Raw genomic sequence first — 21,165 nt, 5'->3', positions numbered from 1 at the left:
GGGTGATTTCAGCGTAGGGTTTATAAAGAATGATACGATCATCGTAGACTACCTCATTTTTTTCTTAACGTACATGTGTGAAAATGTAATTCACTGACATTTTCTCTCCAGTTATTGAAATATGAATACTGCTTAAAATCAATACTAAAAATACAGGTTCAGGCATTATCCAATCATTGCCACATGAATTACTAAATGCTGAATATTCAAGATAAAAAGCACAGCAAGCTGTTTAGGTCGGGGGTACTCCACTCCAGTCTGGAGGTCCAAAGTGATTGTAGGTTATTGCTTTAACCAGATTTTAATTGGAACCCGTTTATTTTCTACTAAAGCAGTGTGTTTTTTTTTTCGTTTTTTTGTAGGGCTTAGTTTTAGTTTGCTTATATATAATGGCTGAGAACCCTTTAAAGAAGGTTTAGTGCTTTCTATAAATTACAAAAAGTGATAATATACGTGTGTGTATATATGTGTATATATACAGTATATATGTGTGTATGTATGTATATATATATATATATATATATATATATATATATATATATATATATATATATATATATAATACACACACACACACACACGAGGGGGGACCCAAAAATAACTGGAATTTTGTTGTTGTTAGGTTGGTACTTGTAGTACGTGGTTGGGCCGCTAGGGCGATCTAGTTACACTCCTTACAAGTCAGTCTGCCAAGTGCCATCAGTCTGGAAGGTTGTGCTTGTGTTCAGTGAATTTTGTTTGTAAAAGTAGTTTTGTGCAAGCGTCGTTTTTTTACGATGGCCGGTTATCGTGAGCAACACGCGGCAGTGAAATTTTGTTTTCTTCTTGAAAAAAGTGTTGCAGAAACTATTGTTATTGAAACGGTATGACAACCCTGAACTACCCACCCTTCTCATCGGATTTAGCTCCGTGTGATTTCTTTTTGTTCCCTCGGATGAAAAAAGACTTGAAAGGAAGGCGTTTTGCTGACGTCGAAGAGGTAAAACAAGAAACGACCAGAGCATTAATGGGCATTACTTCAGACGAATTTAAAAAATGTTTCGAACAATGGAACAAACGGTTAGATAAGTGTATTACAGCCAATGGAGAGTACTTTGAAGGAGACTAATTGTAGTTTGTACAGAAAATTAAATTAAACACCTTTTAAAAATATTTCCAGTTATTTTTGGGTCCCCCCTCGTGTATGTGTGTGTATATATATAATATATATATTAGTATATATATTTCCCACTCTGGTGCTTTACAATGGAGGTTATGGGGCACGGAGGAAAATTTCTAAAATTTAATATATGTTCATTATTCAAGCCAAGTATTGATGCACACCTTTTGTGTTTCCGACACATGTTAGTAACAACAAAAGATATCTGGAAATAATAACTATTGCATATTCCTGGTACTATTTTACTCATAATAAGGATGTTTTCTGTTGTGCAAATTATCACATTCATACAGAAGTAAATCAAAAATAAATCAACCACTTGACACGGGGGTTTGAAAGGTTGCTGTGCAAGAAGACTAAGTGCTGAGCTATCGCACATGACTGGTTTTCTTTTTAAATGGCAGAATCTCATAATATTGGTGTTTTTGTTAAAAATGGCACATATAACCTATCTTACAATATGTTTATGTAATCTCAAGGCACATATCTCAATACTCATTGTGGCTTGAGAAATGGACGCGATTGATATGTTTTTTTATTTTTTATTTTATTTTTTTTTTTTAATTTTATTGATTTTATTGTCATCATTCCATACAAATAGCCATTTTTTACAAAAAATAGGATTGAAACCAGATCAACCCCCACCTCTGAGAAAGAGTGCATGGCCAACGGAGTAAAACTTAAAGCTAGTAAAAATAAATAAATTGATGAGTTTAATAGGTGGATAAAGATAAATGGAGAAGAAAAAGAAATGGGAAGAGAATCTACTTCCTCAGTGCTTTAAGAACTTATTCTAAAATATTATTGATTAAATCCTGCCAGGTTTTGAAAAAGTTCTGCACAGATCCTCTGAGAATTTGATTTTTTCCAATTTCAAATAGTATACAACATCAGTTACCCACTGACTTAAAATAGGAGAGTTAGGATTCTTCCAGTTTACCAAAATAAATATGCGTGCCAATAGTGTAGTGAAGGTAATCAGTTTGTTTGTCCTTCTCCACTTTAAGCCCATCTGGAAGAACACCAAACACACCTGTTAATTGGTTAGGGTCTGAAAGGCACTTAAAAATTTTTTGGTCTATGATGTTAATTTGGTGCAGGCCTAAAACATGTGACCCAGTGAGGCTGGAAGTTGATTGAAGCGTTTGCCGGTTGGATCTTGCCCTGGAAACATTTTGGACAGTTTTAGGCGAGACAGATGTGCTTGATATATAATTTTGAGTTGAATAATTGTATGCTTTGCGCATATGGAGCTCGAGTGAATTCTCTGCATTGCTCCCTTCCACTCCTTTTCTGATATGTTGAGTGAGAGATCCTTTTCCCATTGTCCTCTTGGATCTTTGAAAGGGAGAGACTGTAAAATTTTATATATTGCAGAAATGCTGTTGAAACTGAGCAATATTTTTTCCAGCATAGAGGAAGGTGCGAGATGAGGAAAATCAGGCAGGTTCTGTTTAACAAAGTTTCTGATTTGAAGATATTGAAAGAAATGTGTTGCTGGAAAGTTAACTTTAGAATGTAATTGTTCATAGGGTGCATAGATGTTGTCTGTATAAAGATCTCTAAGCAATTTAATCCCAAATGTTTTCCAGATATTAAAAACTAAATATGTTTGCAGGGGTTGAAAAAGGTGGTTCTCATGCATAGGTGCCACAGATAAAAGATTCTCCATCTTAAAATGCTTTCTATATTGGTTCCATATTCTGAGTGAGTGAAGCACAATTGGGTTTTTAGTATATTGGCGATAACTTGCAGTTATTCTGGCACAAAGCAGGGAATGTAAAGAAGTGCTGCAGGATTTCATTTCTATTGCGGACCAACTCTTTGTATGTTCATCTATTTGTGTCCAGGTTTTTATAGCTTGTATGTTTGCTGTCCAGTAATAAAACTGAAAGTTAGGTACAGCCATGCCACCTTCTGCCTTAGGTCTTTGTAGGGTTGCTCTTTGGATACGTGGATGTTTTAAGTTCCAAATAAATGAGGTTATGGTTGAATCTAATTGCTTAAAAAATGATTTATTGATGTATATTGGAATGTTTTGAAATAAAAAGAGATAGCTTAGGAAGGATATTCATCTTAACAACGTTAATTCTTCCAGCTAGAGTGAGATGAAGGGTTGACCATCTATGCAAGTCTTGCTTAATTTTTCCCATACAGACGGCAAAATTTTGTTGATAAAGAGATTTATATTTACTTGTGATATTTACCCCTAGGTATTTAAACTGATCTGCAATAATAAAAGGGAAGATGTCCAATCTAACATTGTGTGCTTGAGAATTCACTGGAAAGAGCACTTTTATTCAAATTAATTCTGAGACCAGAGACCTTTTGAAATTCTGTAAGTGCTGTTAAGACTGCAGGCACAGCATTTTGTGGGTCTGATATATACAGTACCATATCATCTGCATATAGAGAAATTTTCTGTTCCAGTCCTCCTTTGATAATCCCCTTTATCTGATAAGTGTTTCGACTGTGAACTGCCAGTGGTTCAATGGCGATTGCAAATAGCAGTGGTGACAAGGGGCATCCTTGTCTGGTACCACGTTCTAGTTTAAAGTAGTCTGAACAAATGTTGCTAATACAAACTGAAGCTTCTGGATTGGTATACAGTAATTTCATCCATGCACAAATGTTTGAAGCAAACCCAAATTTCTTTAATGTAGTGAAAAGGTAGTTCCATTCAATCATATCAAATGTTTTTTTTTGCATCCAATGATAATAATATCTCTTGGGTGTTTGACTTTGCAGGTAAATATATTACATTAAACAGATGTCGAAGATTGGAAGCCAGGTGTCAGCCTTTAATAAATCCAGCTTGATCTTGTGATATTACCAAAGGCAGCACTTTCTCCATCCTTCTAGATAGGACTTTGGAGAGTATCTTAACTTCATTATTCAGAAGTGAAATTGGTCTGTATGATGCACATTGTAATAAGTCCTTATTTTGTTTAGGAAAGACGGTGATTAATGCTTGGCAACAAGTTTGAGGTAGAATTTGATTGTCTCTAGCTTCTGTAAATGTTGCTAATAAGAGTGGAGGTAGCTGAGTAGAGAATTTCTTATAAAATTCTGCAGGGTAGCCATCAGGGCCTGTTGCTCTCCCGCTCTGAAGTGACTTTATAGCATCTAGTAATTCCGATAGCACCAGAGGTTTATCCAGTTCCTCTGCCCTAAAAGTATCTATTTGTGGTATCTGTAATGTATCCAGAAATGCATTAGATTGTGTGTTGTCGTCTTTAAACTCAGTAGAATATAAGGATTTATAGTAGTCTATAAATGTGTGCATTATATTGTTATGGTCAATGATTTTATCTCCGCTCGTGTTGGTGATTGCTGGGATTGCATTCCGAACTTCTTGCTTGTGGATTTGTTGAGCTAAGAGCTTATTAGCTTTCTCTCCATGTTCATAGTAATGATGTCTTGATTTAAAAATTAGTTGTTCAGTTTCTTTGGTTGTTAAGAGGTTGAGCTCTGATTGCAGAGCCTGCCTTTTCCTATGAAGAACCTCACTTGGACACCTGGCATGTTCTTGATCTATTCTAGTAATATCACTGGTTAGCTCTGATATCAATCTAGAAACCAAGAAGGTATGTTTTTAAGTTCAAAATTCAGTTCGTGGTAGAATTATGTCATACAGGTGCATCTCAATAAATTAGAATATCATCAAAGTTAATTTATTTCAGTAATTCAATTCAAAAAGTGAAACTCATATATAGATTCATTACACACAATGTGTTTATTTCTTTTCATTTTGCTGATTATGGCTTATAGCTAATTAAAACCCAAAATTCAGTATCTCAGAAAATTAGAATATTGCATAAGACCAATAAAAAATATTTTTTAATACTTTTCAGTAGGCCAACATTTCTGTATATCCATGTACGCACTCAATACTTGCTCGGGGCTTGTTTTGCATGAATTACTGCATCAATTCGGTGTGGCATGGAGGCAATCAGCCTATGGCATTGCTGAGGTGTCATGGAAGCCCAGGATGCTTTGATAGTGGCCTTCAGCTTGTTTGCATTGTTGGGTCTGGTGTCTCTCATCTTCAATACCCCAAAGAGTTTAGGTCAAGTGAGTTTGCTGGCCAATCAAGCACAGTGATACCATGGTCATTAAATCAGGTATTGGTACTTTTGGCAGTGTGAGCAGGTGCCAAGTCCTGCTGGAAAATGAAATCAGCTTCTCCATAAAGCTTGTCAGCAGAGGGAAGCATGAAGCGCTCTAAAATGTCCTGGTAGATTGCCACGCTGACTTTGGACTTGATAAAACACAGTGGACCAACACCAGGAGATGACATGTCTCCCCAAATCATTACTGACTGTGGAAAATTCACACTGGACCTCAAGCAACTTGTATTCTGTGCCTCTCCACTTTTCCTCCAGAATCTGGGACCTTGATTTCCAAATGAAATGCAAAATTTACTTTAATCTGAGAAGAGGACTTTGGACCACTGAGCAACAGTCCAGTCCATTTTCTCCTTAGCACAGGTAAGACAGTTGTAGCTCATGTCCTGGATATGTCTGTGTGTGGTGGCTTTTGAAGCACTGACTCCACCTGCAGTCCACTCCTTGTGAATCTCCCCCAAATTTTTGAATGGGCTGTGCTTCACAATCCTCTCAAGGCTACAGTTATCCCTGTTGCTTGTGCACCTTTTTCTGACACATTTTTTCCTTCCACTCAACCTTCCATTAATATGCTTGGATAAAGCACTCTGTGAACAGCCAGCTTCTTTAGCAATGGCCTTTTGTGGCTTACCCTCCTTGTTGAGGGTGTCAATGACAATGTCAAATGAACAGTCTTTCCCGTGATTGTGTGGCCTACTGAACCAGACTGAGAGACCATTTAAAGGCTCAGGACACCTTTGCACTTGTTTTGGGTTAATTAGCTGAATAGAATGTGACACCATGAGTCTACAATAGAATGTGACACCATGAGTCTACAATATTAACTTTTTCACAATATTCTAATTTTATGAGATACTGAATTTTGAGTTTTCATGAGCTATAAGCCATAATCAGCAAAATGAAAAGTAATAAATGGTTGAAATATATCACACTGTGTAAAATGAATCTATATAATATGACTTTCACTTTTTGAATTGAATTACTGAAATAAATGAACTTTTCAATGATATTCTAATTTATTGAGATGCATCTGTCTATGGGTAATACTCATTTGAAATACTGGTATGAATTTTTCTTTTCATTTTTTGATTTCCTTCATACATTCACTTTGTTGCTAAAGAAAACTGAAACACGAATAATACCTGTCAAAGTTTTAAAATGTCCAGTTTGCTTTATTGTAGAGGTATAGAGGGCCGAAGCTGTTCTAACACATTTAAGAAGATTTTTTTTTTTTTTTAATAAACTTTTCAGCAACAATTTTCACATGTAACTGTGGACCAACTATTTTGGAAGTAAGTTGTATAGTACAAAAGAAAAATTTCTGAAATTTTATACCTCTAGAATTAACAGTACAAAGTTATGACGTCTGGAATATTTCTCATTTTTATCACCACTTGTTTTTGCTGTTTCATTAGGACCACATCCCCTTTTTAAAACCTTCCTATCACAGAAACTAATTAAGAATCAAGCCTACAAATTTGTATACTGGTTATTGGGTACAGTGACATTTTCTGTAAGTATGAAGCAAATCAGATGGTTAATTACTAATATTTTATAAAATTAGTTGATATGACATAGAGTGACTCATAAGAGCACTGCTGGGCATGCTGACAAGTGGACAGCTGTAGTGAACTGTAAATGCCTTTGTGTAAGTTTGGTCCAAGAGTATGCAAGTTGTTTCTCTGTAGGTCTTCCTTTTTAATGTTTAATAGAGGATGTCATTACCTTCTTCTGTAGTTGCTAAAAATAACTTCTTATTCATATTGCATTTATCTGCCATATATGAAGATGCTTTTGAACTGTAAAATGATACTGTATGTGCCAATTTGCTATATTGTTAAATTACTGAAAGTTCGGTAAATAGAAGTGATAAAAAGTTGATATCTGTGAATTATTTTTACTTACTCTGACCCTCCATATGGCCTGTTTTGGGCAAACACTTCAGTAACCGTGGAACTACCTAATACACGCACAGATTCTAGACTCAATTGTAAAATTTAGCAATTTTAAATGACAGACTGAATGATCCCGAAGTTCATTGATGCACCACTTATATCAATGGGCAGGCAGTATATACCTCCAAATGATTCGAAAAGGACAGTCTTTTCTTTTGTTCTTAAAGGCACATTCATTGAAATTCAGCAACTAGGTATATTTCTGCAAAATGTGTTATGAATTTAAGATATTTAAGTTATGATTTTACTTGAAGATGCATTTTAGATTTTACCAATCTTCTGGATGTTGATTACATGCGACTTACTGTATCAGTATGTTGCTGCTGGAGTATGTGAATTTCCCCTTGGGATTAATAAAGTATCTATCGATCTAACGTTAAAACCTGTCTGTGTACGTATATCTGTAGGGCAGAAGTTCACATGTGTGATAATACCTTAAAATACGATGAGCCTGCAGCATGTCATCTTGGGCAGGACTCAAACCTGGAAGATGCACCAGCATATCTGAAGACTCGGTCACAATTTCAGGGTCTAAGACTCTGACACACTCACAGTGTCCCAGAGCCTTAGTTGGGGGTAGTGGTGATGATAATGATATGTGTGAATCTAACTTCATCTGTTTCTAGCTTTAATATGTCCATTAAGTAATTATATCAAATCTTTGAAGTACATTAATCCTAAATTTAGATCACTACAAGCAAGAGTCTTTCATTTTTAATTATAACTTAAAAGTATCTTAAAACTTGCCTAATAATGTGCTGCACAACAATAGCTAATACAGCATATAGTGACACTGGGAAGTATTGAGGTCCAGGAATAGAATTAACACTGCATATTGTGGGGTTTTATAACACAAGATGATCATTTTCTTTCTTAAATTGATAGGTAATCTGTAAATCTGATGCTCCAACTGGGGATGTTTTGCTTGATGAAGCTTTGAAGCATATTAAAGAGACTCAGCCTCCTGAAACAGTGCAGAGCTGGATTGAGCTGCTAAGTGGTACGTACATAATTAATATGTCTTAAGTACAGGTATAGTGATAATCAGGTTTGACTGCCCAACACAATATAGTCCTTTGTAAAATGAGAGAATGTCTGCTTTGTCCTTGTTCATTATTGACAATAAACATAGCCATATTTACATATAAAGAAACTTTTGTGTGCGATTCTTTCCTTAAGCAAGCATAGTTAATTAACTACTGCTTTGTGTTTTATGCATACATATATGTCCCTACAGAAGGTAATCATAGCAGATTACTCATCTTTAGATCAGTTGGACTTTCCTGTGGTCATACAATGACTATATTACTGTAATCTTCATAATTTTTTAAAATGGTATTTGCATGTCTGTGTTGCATCACTCTTCCTTATTCAAATTAATTCAGTAAAACACTATACAGTGATCCCTCGCTATATCGCGCTTCGCCTTTCGCGGCTTCACTCTATCGCGGATTTTCTATGTAAGCATATTTAAATATATATCGCGGATTTTTTGCTGGTTCGCGGATTTCTGCGGACAATGGGTCTTTTAATTTCTGGTACATGCTTCCTCAGTTGGTTTGCCCAGTTGATTTCATACAAGGGACGCTATTGGCAGATGGCTGAGAAGCTACCCAGCTTACTTTTCTCTCTCTCTCTCTCTCGCGCTGACTTTTTCTGATCCTGACATAGGGGGATTGAGCAGGGGGGCTGTTCGCACACCTAGACGATACGGACGCTCGTCTAAAAATGCTGAAAGATTAAATTGACGTTGATTACCTTCTGTGCAGCTGCTTCATGAAGTGACATGCTGCACGGTGCTTCGCATACTTAAAAGCACGAAGGGCACGTATTGATTTTTTTATCTCTCTCTCTCTCTGCTCCTGACGGAGGGGGTGTGAGCTGCCGCCTTCAACAGCTTTGTGCCGCGGTGCTTCGCATACTTAAAAACCAAACAGCCCTATTGATTTGTTTGCTCCTTTGAAGAGGAAGATATGTTTGCATTCTTTTAATTGTGAGACTGAACTGTCATCTCTGTCTTGTCATGGAGCACAGTTTAAACTTTTGAAAAAGAGACAAATGTTTGTTTGCAGTGTTTGAATAACGTTCCTGTCTCTCTACAACCTCCTGTGTTTCTGCGCAAATCTGTGACCCAAGCATGACAATATAAAAATAACCATATAAACATATGGTTTCTACTTCGCGGATTTTCTTATTTCGCGGGTGGCTCTGGAACGCAACCCCCGCGATGGAGGAGGGATTACTGTAGTTACTATGTAAATAATGAATGGTCATCTGTATTCATAATAACCCCATAAATCAATTAATAGAACTGCTTTGTGTACCCTTGAGCATGCGTTAATTTGTTTCAAACTCGTTTGTGCTGTTTGGTTAGTTGGCAACATGAAATTACCCTGGCGTGGATGACTGGGGTGTACAGTTAATTTCTGCGTTTTTTTCTAATTGCTGTGGGATAGACTCTGATACCTTATGACACTGCATTGGGGAAAAAAAAGACCCAGCATACAGTATGATGTGGTAGTATCATCTCTTTTTGAATGCAGGTTTTGGGCAACTTTATGGCCATCCTCTGAAGTGAGAGGTGATTATTTATGTTGCTAATTAAGAAGCCAGTTTATAAGTGCACCTTTAAAGGGGATTCACAGATATAAATGGCAGATTCTTGATTGGCATTTGTTTTTAAGCGGATTAGTGTCTGGTTTTGAAATGAAGAATACGTAATTGGTCTGTGTACTTTTTGGTATTTGAAATATCATTTTAGAAGCAAAACGAAAAAATGAAAATGAAAGGAATTTTCAGATTTTGATTTTTGATTAAAGAATAAAATGAGGGAAAATAAGGGTTTTTTTTTTATTATTATTCTATGGTAACAAATAGCAGTCATAAACTTAAAATTACACATACTTTTCTGGATTTATTTGTGATTCAAATAATGAAAGTGTAATAGCTCAAAAACAACAAAACAGACGCATTTTCGTTGTCTGAAACTGGAAGTACTTCTTCTGTGTGATTTTTGACGACGCGTGTGAACAGTCTTCCTAACAACACATTGATCAACGGTCTTGAAGTTATACTGGGATCAGCAGAGGATGGGCCATTACGTTGTTTTTCAGAACAGTAAAAGAGTGACACTCCGCGACGATGACATGACTTCAGAAAAACTGAGTCACATCTTTCAGGTAAAAATACAAGCTTTGCAAAGTTTGCTTCATTGATGTAGCAGTTCTTTTATGAAAGTTATTGTTGTTACTTTCTGCGAAATAAAGGGCGTTTTCTCGTTCTCGCTTCTTGCATTTTTCTTTTCTGATGTGCGAAAGAAGAAAAGGAAAAAAGTAATTTTGTGTTTTTCATTTTTCCCTTTTAAGTTGAAAATCAAATAAGTGTATCTTTTTCTTTTTTAAATATTTTCTGAAACGAAATTTCAAATACCAAAAAGTACACGGACTGTAATTCCTCAATTTGTTTTTTTTTTGTGTGTCATTGTTCATTTAGCATATCTATCTATTTAGTGTTTTTTTTTTTTTGTAAAAAAAATTTTTTTTTTCTGTCTCCAATTAACCAAAACTTTCAATTAAGCTGTCTCTGACATTACATCTATAGATTCAAATATAAGTGCAATATAAACTTCTAAAATTCTAAAGCTTTTGTTTTATTTTTTTGTATTCATGAAAGGCTACAACATTTTGTAGGTACTTAGCTTACAATTTCAGCCCATTAAATCATCTTAAAGTTTAAAAGCCTTTCTTTTAGAATTGTTGAAGTTTTCAATATTTGCTGACAGCTATATTAGCCAAGCATTCTATACTTTCTCAAACATACATTTTTAAAGCTTAATAACGGTCATAGCCAAGAGTATGTAAAATTCAGTCAAATTATTGTAATTTGAAAGCAATGATCTTTTATGGGACTTGTTCCACTTCTAATAGTGACAGCACATAACCAGATTAGAAAATGGATGGATACATACTGTATGTGCTAATGATAGTATTCCTTTACATATTTCATTTATAACTCATGGTTTTGTTCACAGGGTGTAAGTAGATTTTTATGCTAGCAAGAACAAGCAAATCCTTCAGTGTTTTGAGGATTTATAAACAAAAGCATGGCGGTATGCATATGTTGTGTTTAGATCAAGTTTGAGGTACTGTGAAGATGTATAGAGGCCGAGAGTCCTATTGCTTACATGTTTTATTTGGTGAAAAAAACATAATGTTTAAAATTTGCGTAGGACACCATACTCCCTGACACTGGCAGTTTCTCTAAATGAAAGGCCTACACTTCTAAGGGTAATAATGCTCTGTCTAATTTCATTTGTTAATTGCCTTTTTCTTGCCATTATCTCTGGAATATTGTCCAACTAGCACCAACTCTGTTTTAAGACAGACTGAGGGTTTTTAAGTAATCAACACAAGTTGGGTCACCTGTGCAAACTGTTTGCTTCAACTTTCAAGGATTTGTTTTCTTTGTGGTATTCTGATACTTCTTGTTCTTTTCGCTATTTTTACTAAAATAAACTTTAAATTCAAACCTCTGGCAATTTTCTTCTTACCTTTTGACCATTTTAGGTCATTCATTGCATTTCAACTGATTACATTTGAAGAAAAAAGAAACTGGAAAAACTGAGATGTTCTAAAACTTTTGACTGGTTGTGTACTTTGACTTATGTAGTTTAAAGTCAACTCGTTTTCAAGATCCAAAATTGGGCGTCAAAATAGTTTTTAATTACAAATGTTTAATTTGAAAACAATTCCTCAAAAACATTTACAAACATTGTATGCCCTATATCTTGGGTGATTAACCGTTAAATATTTTGACAGTACTTGTTGATCTTAAGTTGCTAAGCAAACATTATTAAATTTAGCTATGCATAACCTAACTAGTGTGCCGCCTTTTCCTTTAATTTCTCCTTGACAAGTTTTTCACTACATTGCATGTGTTTTAAACATATGCCCACTAGAGGATGCTGGTTTTCTATTTGTAGCTAAAATACATGTTTCTTTCTACTTGTGACAGACATATTGCATTTCATATGACATTTCTAAATTTATATGAAAGTTTTGGAAAATAAGGATCTGCTGAAATATTTGAAGTATTTATGCTTGGTTTTGACTGATAGATTTCCACTTTCAATGTTTTGGAAATTTGCTTCTACAAAACCTCTTTCAGTTCTTGTAAGGAAATCCTTTGATTTCCGCAGGACAAAAATATAATTTCTATGCAGCAATGAAGTATCCATTAGGTATGTGAGTAAACACTGTTAAAACGTTTAGCCAATTTGAAAATTAAAATGGTTTGGGAAATGTTGAAAAAAAACAAAACAAAACAAAAATTTAGCACTTAAGACCCACAACCCTCCCCACTCCTCCATTCACAATGTGCTTTATAGTTGAAACAAGATTGTAACATTGACATGCAGCTTGACATGAAAGCTATATGTTAAATTTCCACAACTGAAACAAATCAAATCTCTCTATTATAAAAAAAAAAAAATCCTGTGGGGAAGGGAATGACTAGGAGACTATACGTCATCATCACAGAAGACATTTAAAAGAGCCGCGAGACGAAAGAAAGGCCACGGAGCATCTCACGGAAACATAGAACATGAGATTCTTGCAAGACACGCCCAACTTACAAGCAATCTCAACAAATAAGACCACGGGCAGAAAAAAAAAAAAAAAATCAGTAGTGTAAAGGCAGTCACGCAGCACACACAGATCCAGGGCTCAAAGTGTATAAGGACAATAGACAAAGAGTAATGGACAAAGTAGAACCTCATAAAGACGTTCAAAAACGTTGGCGTGATACACATGCACAGCAGGTTAGAGATTATGAAAGCAGTGGAATTCGAAAGGCTGAAAAAAAAATGTTGGTGTGAAACAAATGCAGAGAAAGTTAAGGAATATGAAAAGGAGAAAAATTAGAAAGTATCAAAAAAAAAAAAAGAGTAAAGATCGCATTAGCGCAAACAAACGGGGGGGGGGGGGGGAGATAAACAACAAGAACCAGATGCGATGCAACATAGAATCGAGTTAAACGATTGGACATATTAGAAATTATACAGCCAATAATGGATACAAGTCCATACGTCCAAAAGTATCGCACTTTACGCAAAATCTATCTGAATAATACAGACAAAGAAGTTTTTTTGGATTTCTATATGAATCAGAAAGATCACGCACGCATATATAATAAACCAACATGTGATGAGTTATCAGCGATAATAGTTTTGAAAGACGGAAATATCAAAAACAGAGTAGATATTCGTGTTTATCCGAAAGCAGAACATGAATCGACATTTCTATCTAATAATTCACCTCATTCCAATCCTACTCTTTCCCTTGCTTTTACCAGATGGAGAAACAGGATGGTCATACAATATGAAACACACAAATTCAGAAAAACGAGCAACACCAACACAATATTTCGGGGCAAAATTAGCGATACGTTCAAATGTATTTAACCCACTTCTGTCATCTCAGCGTGTAACGCAACATTACATTATTAATGCGTATCTAAAAGTCAAAGCTAATTGTCTTTTCTTTATTAAATCGAATCAAGCAAAACTTAGAATGGAACATATGCAAGGTCTCATTGATCACATTCAAAGTTCAAATATCAATAGTTCAGACAAATTCAAAATAGGTAAAGCAGTAATATTACCATCATCATATCAAGGTAGTCCAAGAGCATTGCAACAGTTATATCATGATGCAATGGCAATATCCAGAACTATCAGTCGGCCAGATTTATTTATTACAATGATGTGCAATCCACAATGGCCAGAAATCCGGAGATTCTTGGAAAAAAAAATGCCACCAACTACATTGGCTCTAGATATTCCAGCTTTCATAAGTAGATTGTTTTATCAGAAAGTCTTAATTTTATTGAAAGAACTCGAAACGGTGTTTGGGAAAATCCAAGCATACATTTACATGATCGAATTTCAAATACGGGGTTTACCTCGCATGCATTTATTGGTTACTTTACAAAAAATATTATTATCTGCTGATGATGTAGACCGTTTTGTCTGTGCTGAAATTCCAAACGGAGAAACCAATCCAGAATTATGGTACAAAGTCATTAAACACATGTCTCATGGACCTTATTTAAAAAATTCAGCATGTTGGGACTCGAAAGATAAAGTGTTTGAACAAAAGCTTTTGGAATTTTTTTTTAAACAACAGATATGACTATGGCTGGCTTTCCAGATTATCGCCAAAGAGATAGTCGTCTCGAAAAACACACTTATCATGGAAAGAAAGATGGAAAAATTGTGATGATCGATAATTCAATGGTTGTAACATATAACCGTATTTGCTAAAAAGATTTGATTGTCATATTAATGTCGAGTATTGTGCATCAGTGATGAGTGTTAAGTACATCTACAAGTACATTCATAAAGGGCACGATAGAGTACACGTAACTTTATCGAAACAACAAGCACAGGACGAAGTTCAAGCATATTTAGATACTCGATTCGTTAGTGCAATGGAAAGCAGATGGCATTTAATGGAATTACCAATGCACGGACTAAGTCATTCTGTAGAATTATTACCGATTCATTTACCAGGACAGGATATTATTCAATTTAAAGAAGGCGAAGAAGCAGAAGCTTTACAAGTAGCAAAAACAAAAAATATAAAATTATTAGCTTATTTCGAACTAAATAAAAAAGACGTAAATGCAAAAGCATATACGTATACACAAATTCCTCAACATTACACGTGGCAAAAACAAAAAGGAATATGGCAACCAAGAAAAATTAATTGCAAAAGTGTTGCATGATTAAATATTATATCACCAAAAGATAGCGAATGTTTTCATTTAATCGAGAATTGAAAGGAGCAACGTCGTATAGAGAGATTCTAACTATAGATGGAAATACGTACGGTACCTTTCAAGAAGCGGCTCAAGCAGCTGGATTATGTAAATCGGACGACTATATGTATGAAATGATGTCTGATGCCACGTCTGTAATGATGCCTGACAAATTAAGACACTTCTTCGTATATTTAATTATGACAGGTGAAGTTGATGCTTTAAAATTATGGGAAGCGTTCAAAGGAACATTATCCAAAAAATCAAATGAACAAACGGCTCTTTCAATCGGCAAAGAATTAGAAGCAGAAGATTTAACAATGCAACAATTTGGACTTCCACAAGAAATTAACGTTATCAGAGAGAAAGAAATCACAGGGACAAACATTTCAAAAAGTTGGTTTATTTATAAGAAGCATAGAAACAATATTCACTCATGGACAGTTATATGTTGCGTTGTCACGATGTAAGTCCAAAAACGGAATCAAAATTCAATGCGATCTTGAAGAAAGAATATTTCCAAATATTATTTTTACAGAAGTTCTAAAATAAAAGAGAAACTCATGAAACTGAGACAATTCCAAGAAAAAAAATATCGTAAAAGTATGTATCTGGAAAACTAAATACGGGGGTTGGCGAGCGAAGCGAGCAGGGGGCGTAGCCCCCTTGTACTGTAAAAATGAATCATCTAATCGAAAGACACACACTCCTCACTTCATGCAGTGAGAACATGTAAATAAGATGATAAAGGTGTCGGTGTGTGGCATCACTTGACACAGACATTGAAGCAATAGTCAGGTTAAAGTCGACCAGCAAGCAAACCAAGTAGAGAGGAAGTGTACTGTAGTGATATTTGACATGCATGAGTGTGGGGTATGAATCCATTAAGAAATATGCAGAAATTTTGCCAATTTTAGGAGGCTGTAATTTTTAGACAGTTTCAGAATTTAGTGTAAATGTCTGCATTCTTCTGATTCTTTGTCTAAAATGTTTACTGACGTTTCTTGAATTAATATCCCAAGTGCTCAATGTTGCTTTATTTAAAGAGGATTTCCTGTTACTGTGTATTTTTATTAATGCATTTTATTCATTTTTTGCCTAATTTGTTACTTGGAGCTTACAGTGATGATCATTGGTAACTGTGAACAGTTTACTGAAATATCTTTGTACCTTTTAATTATGTTATGAAATACAGTTGGCACCTTTGTCAGTATTCTATTTCCTCCAGAACATTTGTTTTGCTCCACTACAGCTGACAGAAATAGGAACACTCATAGAGCACAGTCCACCAATTATTACTGATTAGTATGTGAACAAAGAGCTTGCAAGGAGTCTTCTTTGGTAGAGAATGAAGTGTTCTACTGTATCTGCAGGCTTTTGTCATAGTATTCAGCATCACTTCTAGAACATATGTGAACTATACCCTAACAGTACCTGGGATAATAAAGATGTACCCATGCAAACATTGATTTTGGATTAAATGTGTCATGCACCTTTACAGGTAATTAAATAGTAGGTTCAATATTGTTTTGATACCTGTTCTGACCATGTCACTGTGCTTAATTGTGTAGCACAATGGTTTCTGTTATTCTATGAATAGGCAAATTTTTAAATTTTAGGGTTACTGTATAACTTTTGTAAATATCAGTATAAACAATTAACTTTTCCATATTTTTCTCATGTCTAAATGCTCTTCTAATTTCATTTTAAATGTCTAATTATAATTGATCTTCTAATTTCAGGTGAAACGTGGAACCCATTAAAACTACATTATCAGTTGAGGAATGTTCGTGAACGACTGGCCAAAAATCTGGTGGAAAAAGGAGTACTCACAACAGAGAAACAGAACTTCCTGCTTTTTGACATGACAACACACCCACTGACCAACAACAACATCAAACAACGGCTCATTAAGAAGGTACAAGAAGCTGTTCTGGAAAAGTGGGTGAACGACCCTCATCGCATGGACAAGCGTTTGCTGGCTCTTATTTTCTTAGCACACTCTTCAGATGTGCTGGAGAATGCTTTTGCTCCACTATTAGATGACCAGTATGACTTGGCCATGAAAAGAGTGCGACAACTACTAGATTTGGACCCTGAAGTTGAAAGTATGAAGACCAATACAAATGAAGTTCTTTGGGCTGTTGTTGCAGCATTTACTAAATAATTTTTTTTCTTTTTTTCCCCCAGTTTGAAAGTAGACTGACAACAGTCTTGTTTCAATGTTGCTATGTTATGTAATTCTGCGTTAAACTGGGTCAGTGACACCTTTACATATGTATTCTTTAACACTTTTGTAACTGTCTTGCACCTGAAAAGCTTGTTTTTGTCAGGCATCTCGTTTTCATTGCAAAATCATGCTTTACTTTGCAGCTGATTTAAAAATCATATTTGGTTCTTTAAATTCCAGTTGGTGATGCATTGATTGCTTAAAATGTGTTGGGGACCTACTTTAATTATTTAAATTTTATTTTCTGTACTTTTGATTGAGAATTGTACAGCTCAAAGTAATCCACTGTGACAAGATATTGCTTGATTTTTCAAGACTCAAGCTTTGGTTATATTGTTGTGAACTGTTTCATGGGATTCCTTGGAGAGCAAACCACAAGATGACTACAATCTAAACCACATGCCACAGGTGAAAATATTTTTTTTAAATATAATAAACATAGAATGTCAATCATTTGAATCTGAAAAAGCCCTATATAGCGATACTTTTGTATCCTCAATGTTACTTTCTTAACAGATTTTCAATATAAACAACATCTTCATTTATCTACACTGGCTAACTGATGAAATGCCCATGGCTTTGGTCTGTTTAAACTTTTAATTTGCTGTAAGTTTTCACCCTATTCCCAAAGAAAATCTTTTTGATGTGTTGCGTAGAAATTCCCTTATTATTACACTAATAATGTTTTAAAAGAGCAGTTCTTTTATCATGGTTCAAGGTAAATTTGTCGAGTACCTGAAACATCTATATCCAGTTAACCTGCACCAAGTATTTGGGTGAAGGCCTGCATGTCATGCTGGTGTGTAGCGGAAATGTACTGTCGATATGTAGGGCGGGAGAGGTAGGTGCCCCATACAAGACCTTTTTGTTTGTAAGTGTGAATGTGTGTGCACATTTTGTACCATGAGGTGTGCAGGATATGAATTTTACAATGGTGAAAAATGCATCTAAACACTTTTTTTTTTTTTTTTTAGATTGAGATTTTTTTTTAACTAAAGAAAGTCTTTTAAAGTCTATCCCCCATTTGATTCATGTCACATGGACAGTTTTGATGTTTTTTTATTTGCTCATTTCCTTAATTAAGAGATGATTTTTATTATGCATTTTGTATTTCATATATCTTTCAAATTAGACATTAAGCATTTTTTAAGGAAAAAAAAAACTTCTTACCTCTTATGGCTTGCTTTATGGTAGCTACCTTCACATAGTGTATATAATATGTTGAGCTGATAAATCTACACTGATTTGGGGTATACTTAATGATGGGGTTTACAGGTTTTGGACCTTTCTGTTAATATACTCCTGAAGCAAAGTAGAAAATGTATAAATGTAGAGTTAAAGGGATCCCTAATCTGTATCCTTTGCTTTTTACCATACAATAAACTACAATCTTGAAAGTGCCTGAAATAGACCGTGATATCTCTTATTTCTCTTCCCTAAATTGTAATATATTATGATCTCTGTTACATGATTTGTAGATAAATGGTTGTCTCAAGATTGCCAAGGCAGCATGCCATAATGAGCAGGATGTGCATATGGAGCTCTGAACAGGCAGGCTTTAACCTGGTACCTGTTTGTGTGCTGTGGTGATAGCAGAGGTTAAAAGGCAGTCTGCAGTCTCTCATATTAACACTGAACAGGGTAGAGGGGTTTAAGAACATCTGTATTTGCGTGGGCCTACAGCTCTTGCTTTAGACAGTACTGCTTGGCTGTTGTCCATTGGCAAGACTTCATTTACTTTTGTGAAGCTGACTGTTTTACAGGTATACTGTGTGTAACTGAAGTGTGCAGTGAGAGTCTGACCCCTTTAAAATGCTGTAGCTTAAATCATTTCTGATCTGCACTCAGTTGTTGCCGAGTCTTAATATTAAACCAGTTAATAGTAGCACACATTAAATTCATCTTTAGTTTTCTTAGTAAATAAATTTAATCAGTTCGCATTTCAAACTCCATAACTGAGTGAATTCTAGTCTCATTTTTGTAGCAATAGTTATATTTTCTGTGCAGGCTGATCGCCCTAGAGGTATTATGGTCTACACTTCAGTAACTTATTGAAGTACTTCTGATCTTCAACTTGCATGTGTGGCTTTCTTTAGGTTCTGTCAGAGCATCTCTATGGGCTTTAGATGTGGACCTATTCTGGGCCTGTTAGGATGATCATCTTTTCTTAAAGGCTTGAGTGTCTTCAACTGATTGAGTCAAGCTGAGCAGGCATGTATGCAATGTTTAGATGTGCCTGAAAGTTTAATTCTACACTTGGCTTATGTTGATGTTCATTCTGCTGTTAGGCCTGCAGAAGCTTTGGTTGCCTGTTGTGTCATTTTATTAAGTTATATTGCACACCCTTACTCTACATTAAATTCTTCTTTAAAATCAAGAGGTTGGGCACTCCTGAGTATAAGTGGTCTTTTTTGTTTCTTGTGTTTTGATTGTAAGCCTTTGTGCAGAATTGGCATCCGATATAATTAATTGAAATGAACATGCATATTTCCTTCTCTAGTTGTTGCCTCCTGTCCAGAGCCTGGCCTTGTTGTGCTTTGTAATTATCCAATTATTCTCATAAGCTCACTTTAGCTTTTAGTGATGTGGTCACTACTGTGATGCAGTGTGTCGACTCTATGATAGTGAGGTGTTTATACTAGTAAGCAGAAAAGCTGGACCAAACCGTCACACCTCCCCAGCACCTTGAGCTGCTTATGATCAAAGGCAGTACTTTAATTTTGTTAAAGCAATACGTTATGCTACATGACCAAACCTCTCCACTTTTAATTCATCCGTATTGAACAGGAGTCTCAAACTGAATTATACACTGAACAAGTACAGTACATCCACAAGCAGTTCATATAGTTTGTAAATAAAATGTTAGGGTTTTGCAGATCCTTTGTTTTGCTTTGGCTCAGTCAGCTTGGTAATATTTGTTTGAAAGGCTGCCTAGAAATCCTTAGGAAGGCTGCTAGGTTAGGATCACTTAGTCCAGCTCTGTGTTTTGATTGGTTAAGGTTCATGGTGGGGAAACAATTTCTTGCCTGCATATATGAACTGTTAAAGAACTTAAGATTGTAGATGGCTCTGAAAAAGGAGACAGTTCTGAGAAACTGTTAGATCATGGATGAGTTTGCTTGTGCATCTCTAAGCAGTGTTAGCCAAGCAGTACAGGCCATTAAACTCCATGTTTAGGTCAGTAGGTGCAGTGTTGGCACTGACAGGCCAATTAGGTGCAATGTCAACATTAGTAGGCAAAGGTATTTAAGCAGCGTATGTGTTGCGTGTCTGCAAACTGCTGGTCAGACTCCTCCAGTAACTGATCTGTGACAGCCATATTGAAATTTTCCACTCTGTGAAATTTTCAATTTATTCACCAAGGACTTGTGTACTGGGAAGTGAAAAGGTTGTCTTCTTCACAGCCTTAGCTTAATGGTGAATGCTTTCACACTGTCATACATCCCTGTAATCAGATGGTTAGGGCCTTGCAGCTTGAGATTAAGTGTCTTTAGTTCCTGTTTTAGGTCAGTAAGAGTAGATCACTCCTTCAGTTGCTGGTTATCTGAAAGTTGTAAAAAAAAAAAAAAAAACCTTGTTGTTTTTCCACAAATTCTTTGACATCTGCTCAACTGAGTTAGCACACCTTTATGAAGCAATGAACATCTCTGCATTTAGTATCAATTTCATCCAGAAAGACACAAAACTGGTGATACACAATGCCCCTGGACAAAACTGGTGATACACAATGCCCTGGAACTGATAAATTAACATGTCTAACTGTAATTGGTGTCACTTTTTCCAATTTTATATACTTGCTGTTGAACACTGCAATGCAGTGAAATTGTTGGAGGTCCATTTTCTTCTTACTGTGTCATTTGAACAAGCACCTAGATG

At 35.5% G+C, this 21,165-nt stretch overlaps 1 protein-coding gene across 2 annotated transcripts in view; it reads left to right on the top strand.

Annotated features, from left to right (window-relative positions):
- The window catches only part of golph3a (golgi phosphoprotein 3a), a 40,710-nt gene extending 22,021 nt beyond the window's left edge, over positions 1-18,689 (top strand). For both annotated transcript variants that reach the window (XM_051929608.1, XM_028805634.2), the window contains 2 exons: positions 8,127-8,241; positions 16,802-18,689. In XM_051929608.1, coding sequence (XP_051785568.1) covers positions 8,127-8,241; positions 16,802-17,226 — 540 coding nt within the window. In that variant the 3' untranslated portion in view covers positions 17,227-18,689. The remainder of the gene's footprint in view (positions 1-8,126; positions 8,242-16,801) is intronic.
- Positions 18,690-21,165: the final 2,476 nt, after the last annotated feature.

The sequence above is a fragment of the Erpetoichthys calabaricus genome, chromosome 7 (assembly GCF_900747795.2).
Source record: "Erpetoichthys calabaricus chromosome 7, fErpCal1.3, whole genome shotgun sequence".
Classification (NCBI taxonomy): Eukaryota; Metazoa; Chordata; class Cladistia; order Polypteriformes; family Polypteridae; genus Erpetoichthys; species Erpetoichthys calabaricus.
The sequence above is the reverse complement of the archived record's forward strand: the minus strand, read 5'-3'. Positions and strand labels throughout refer to the sequence as shown.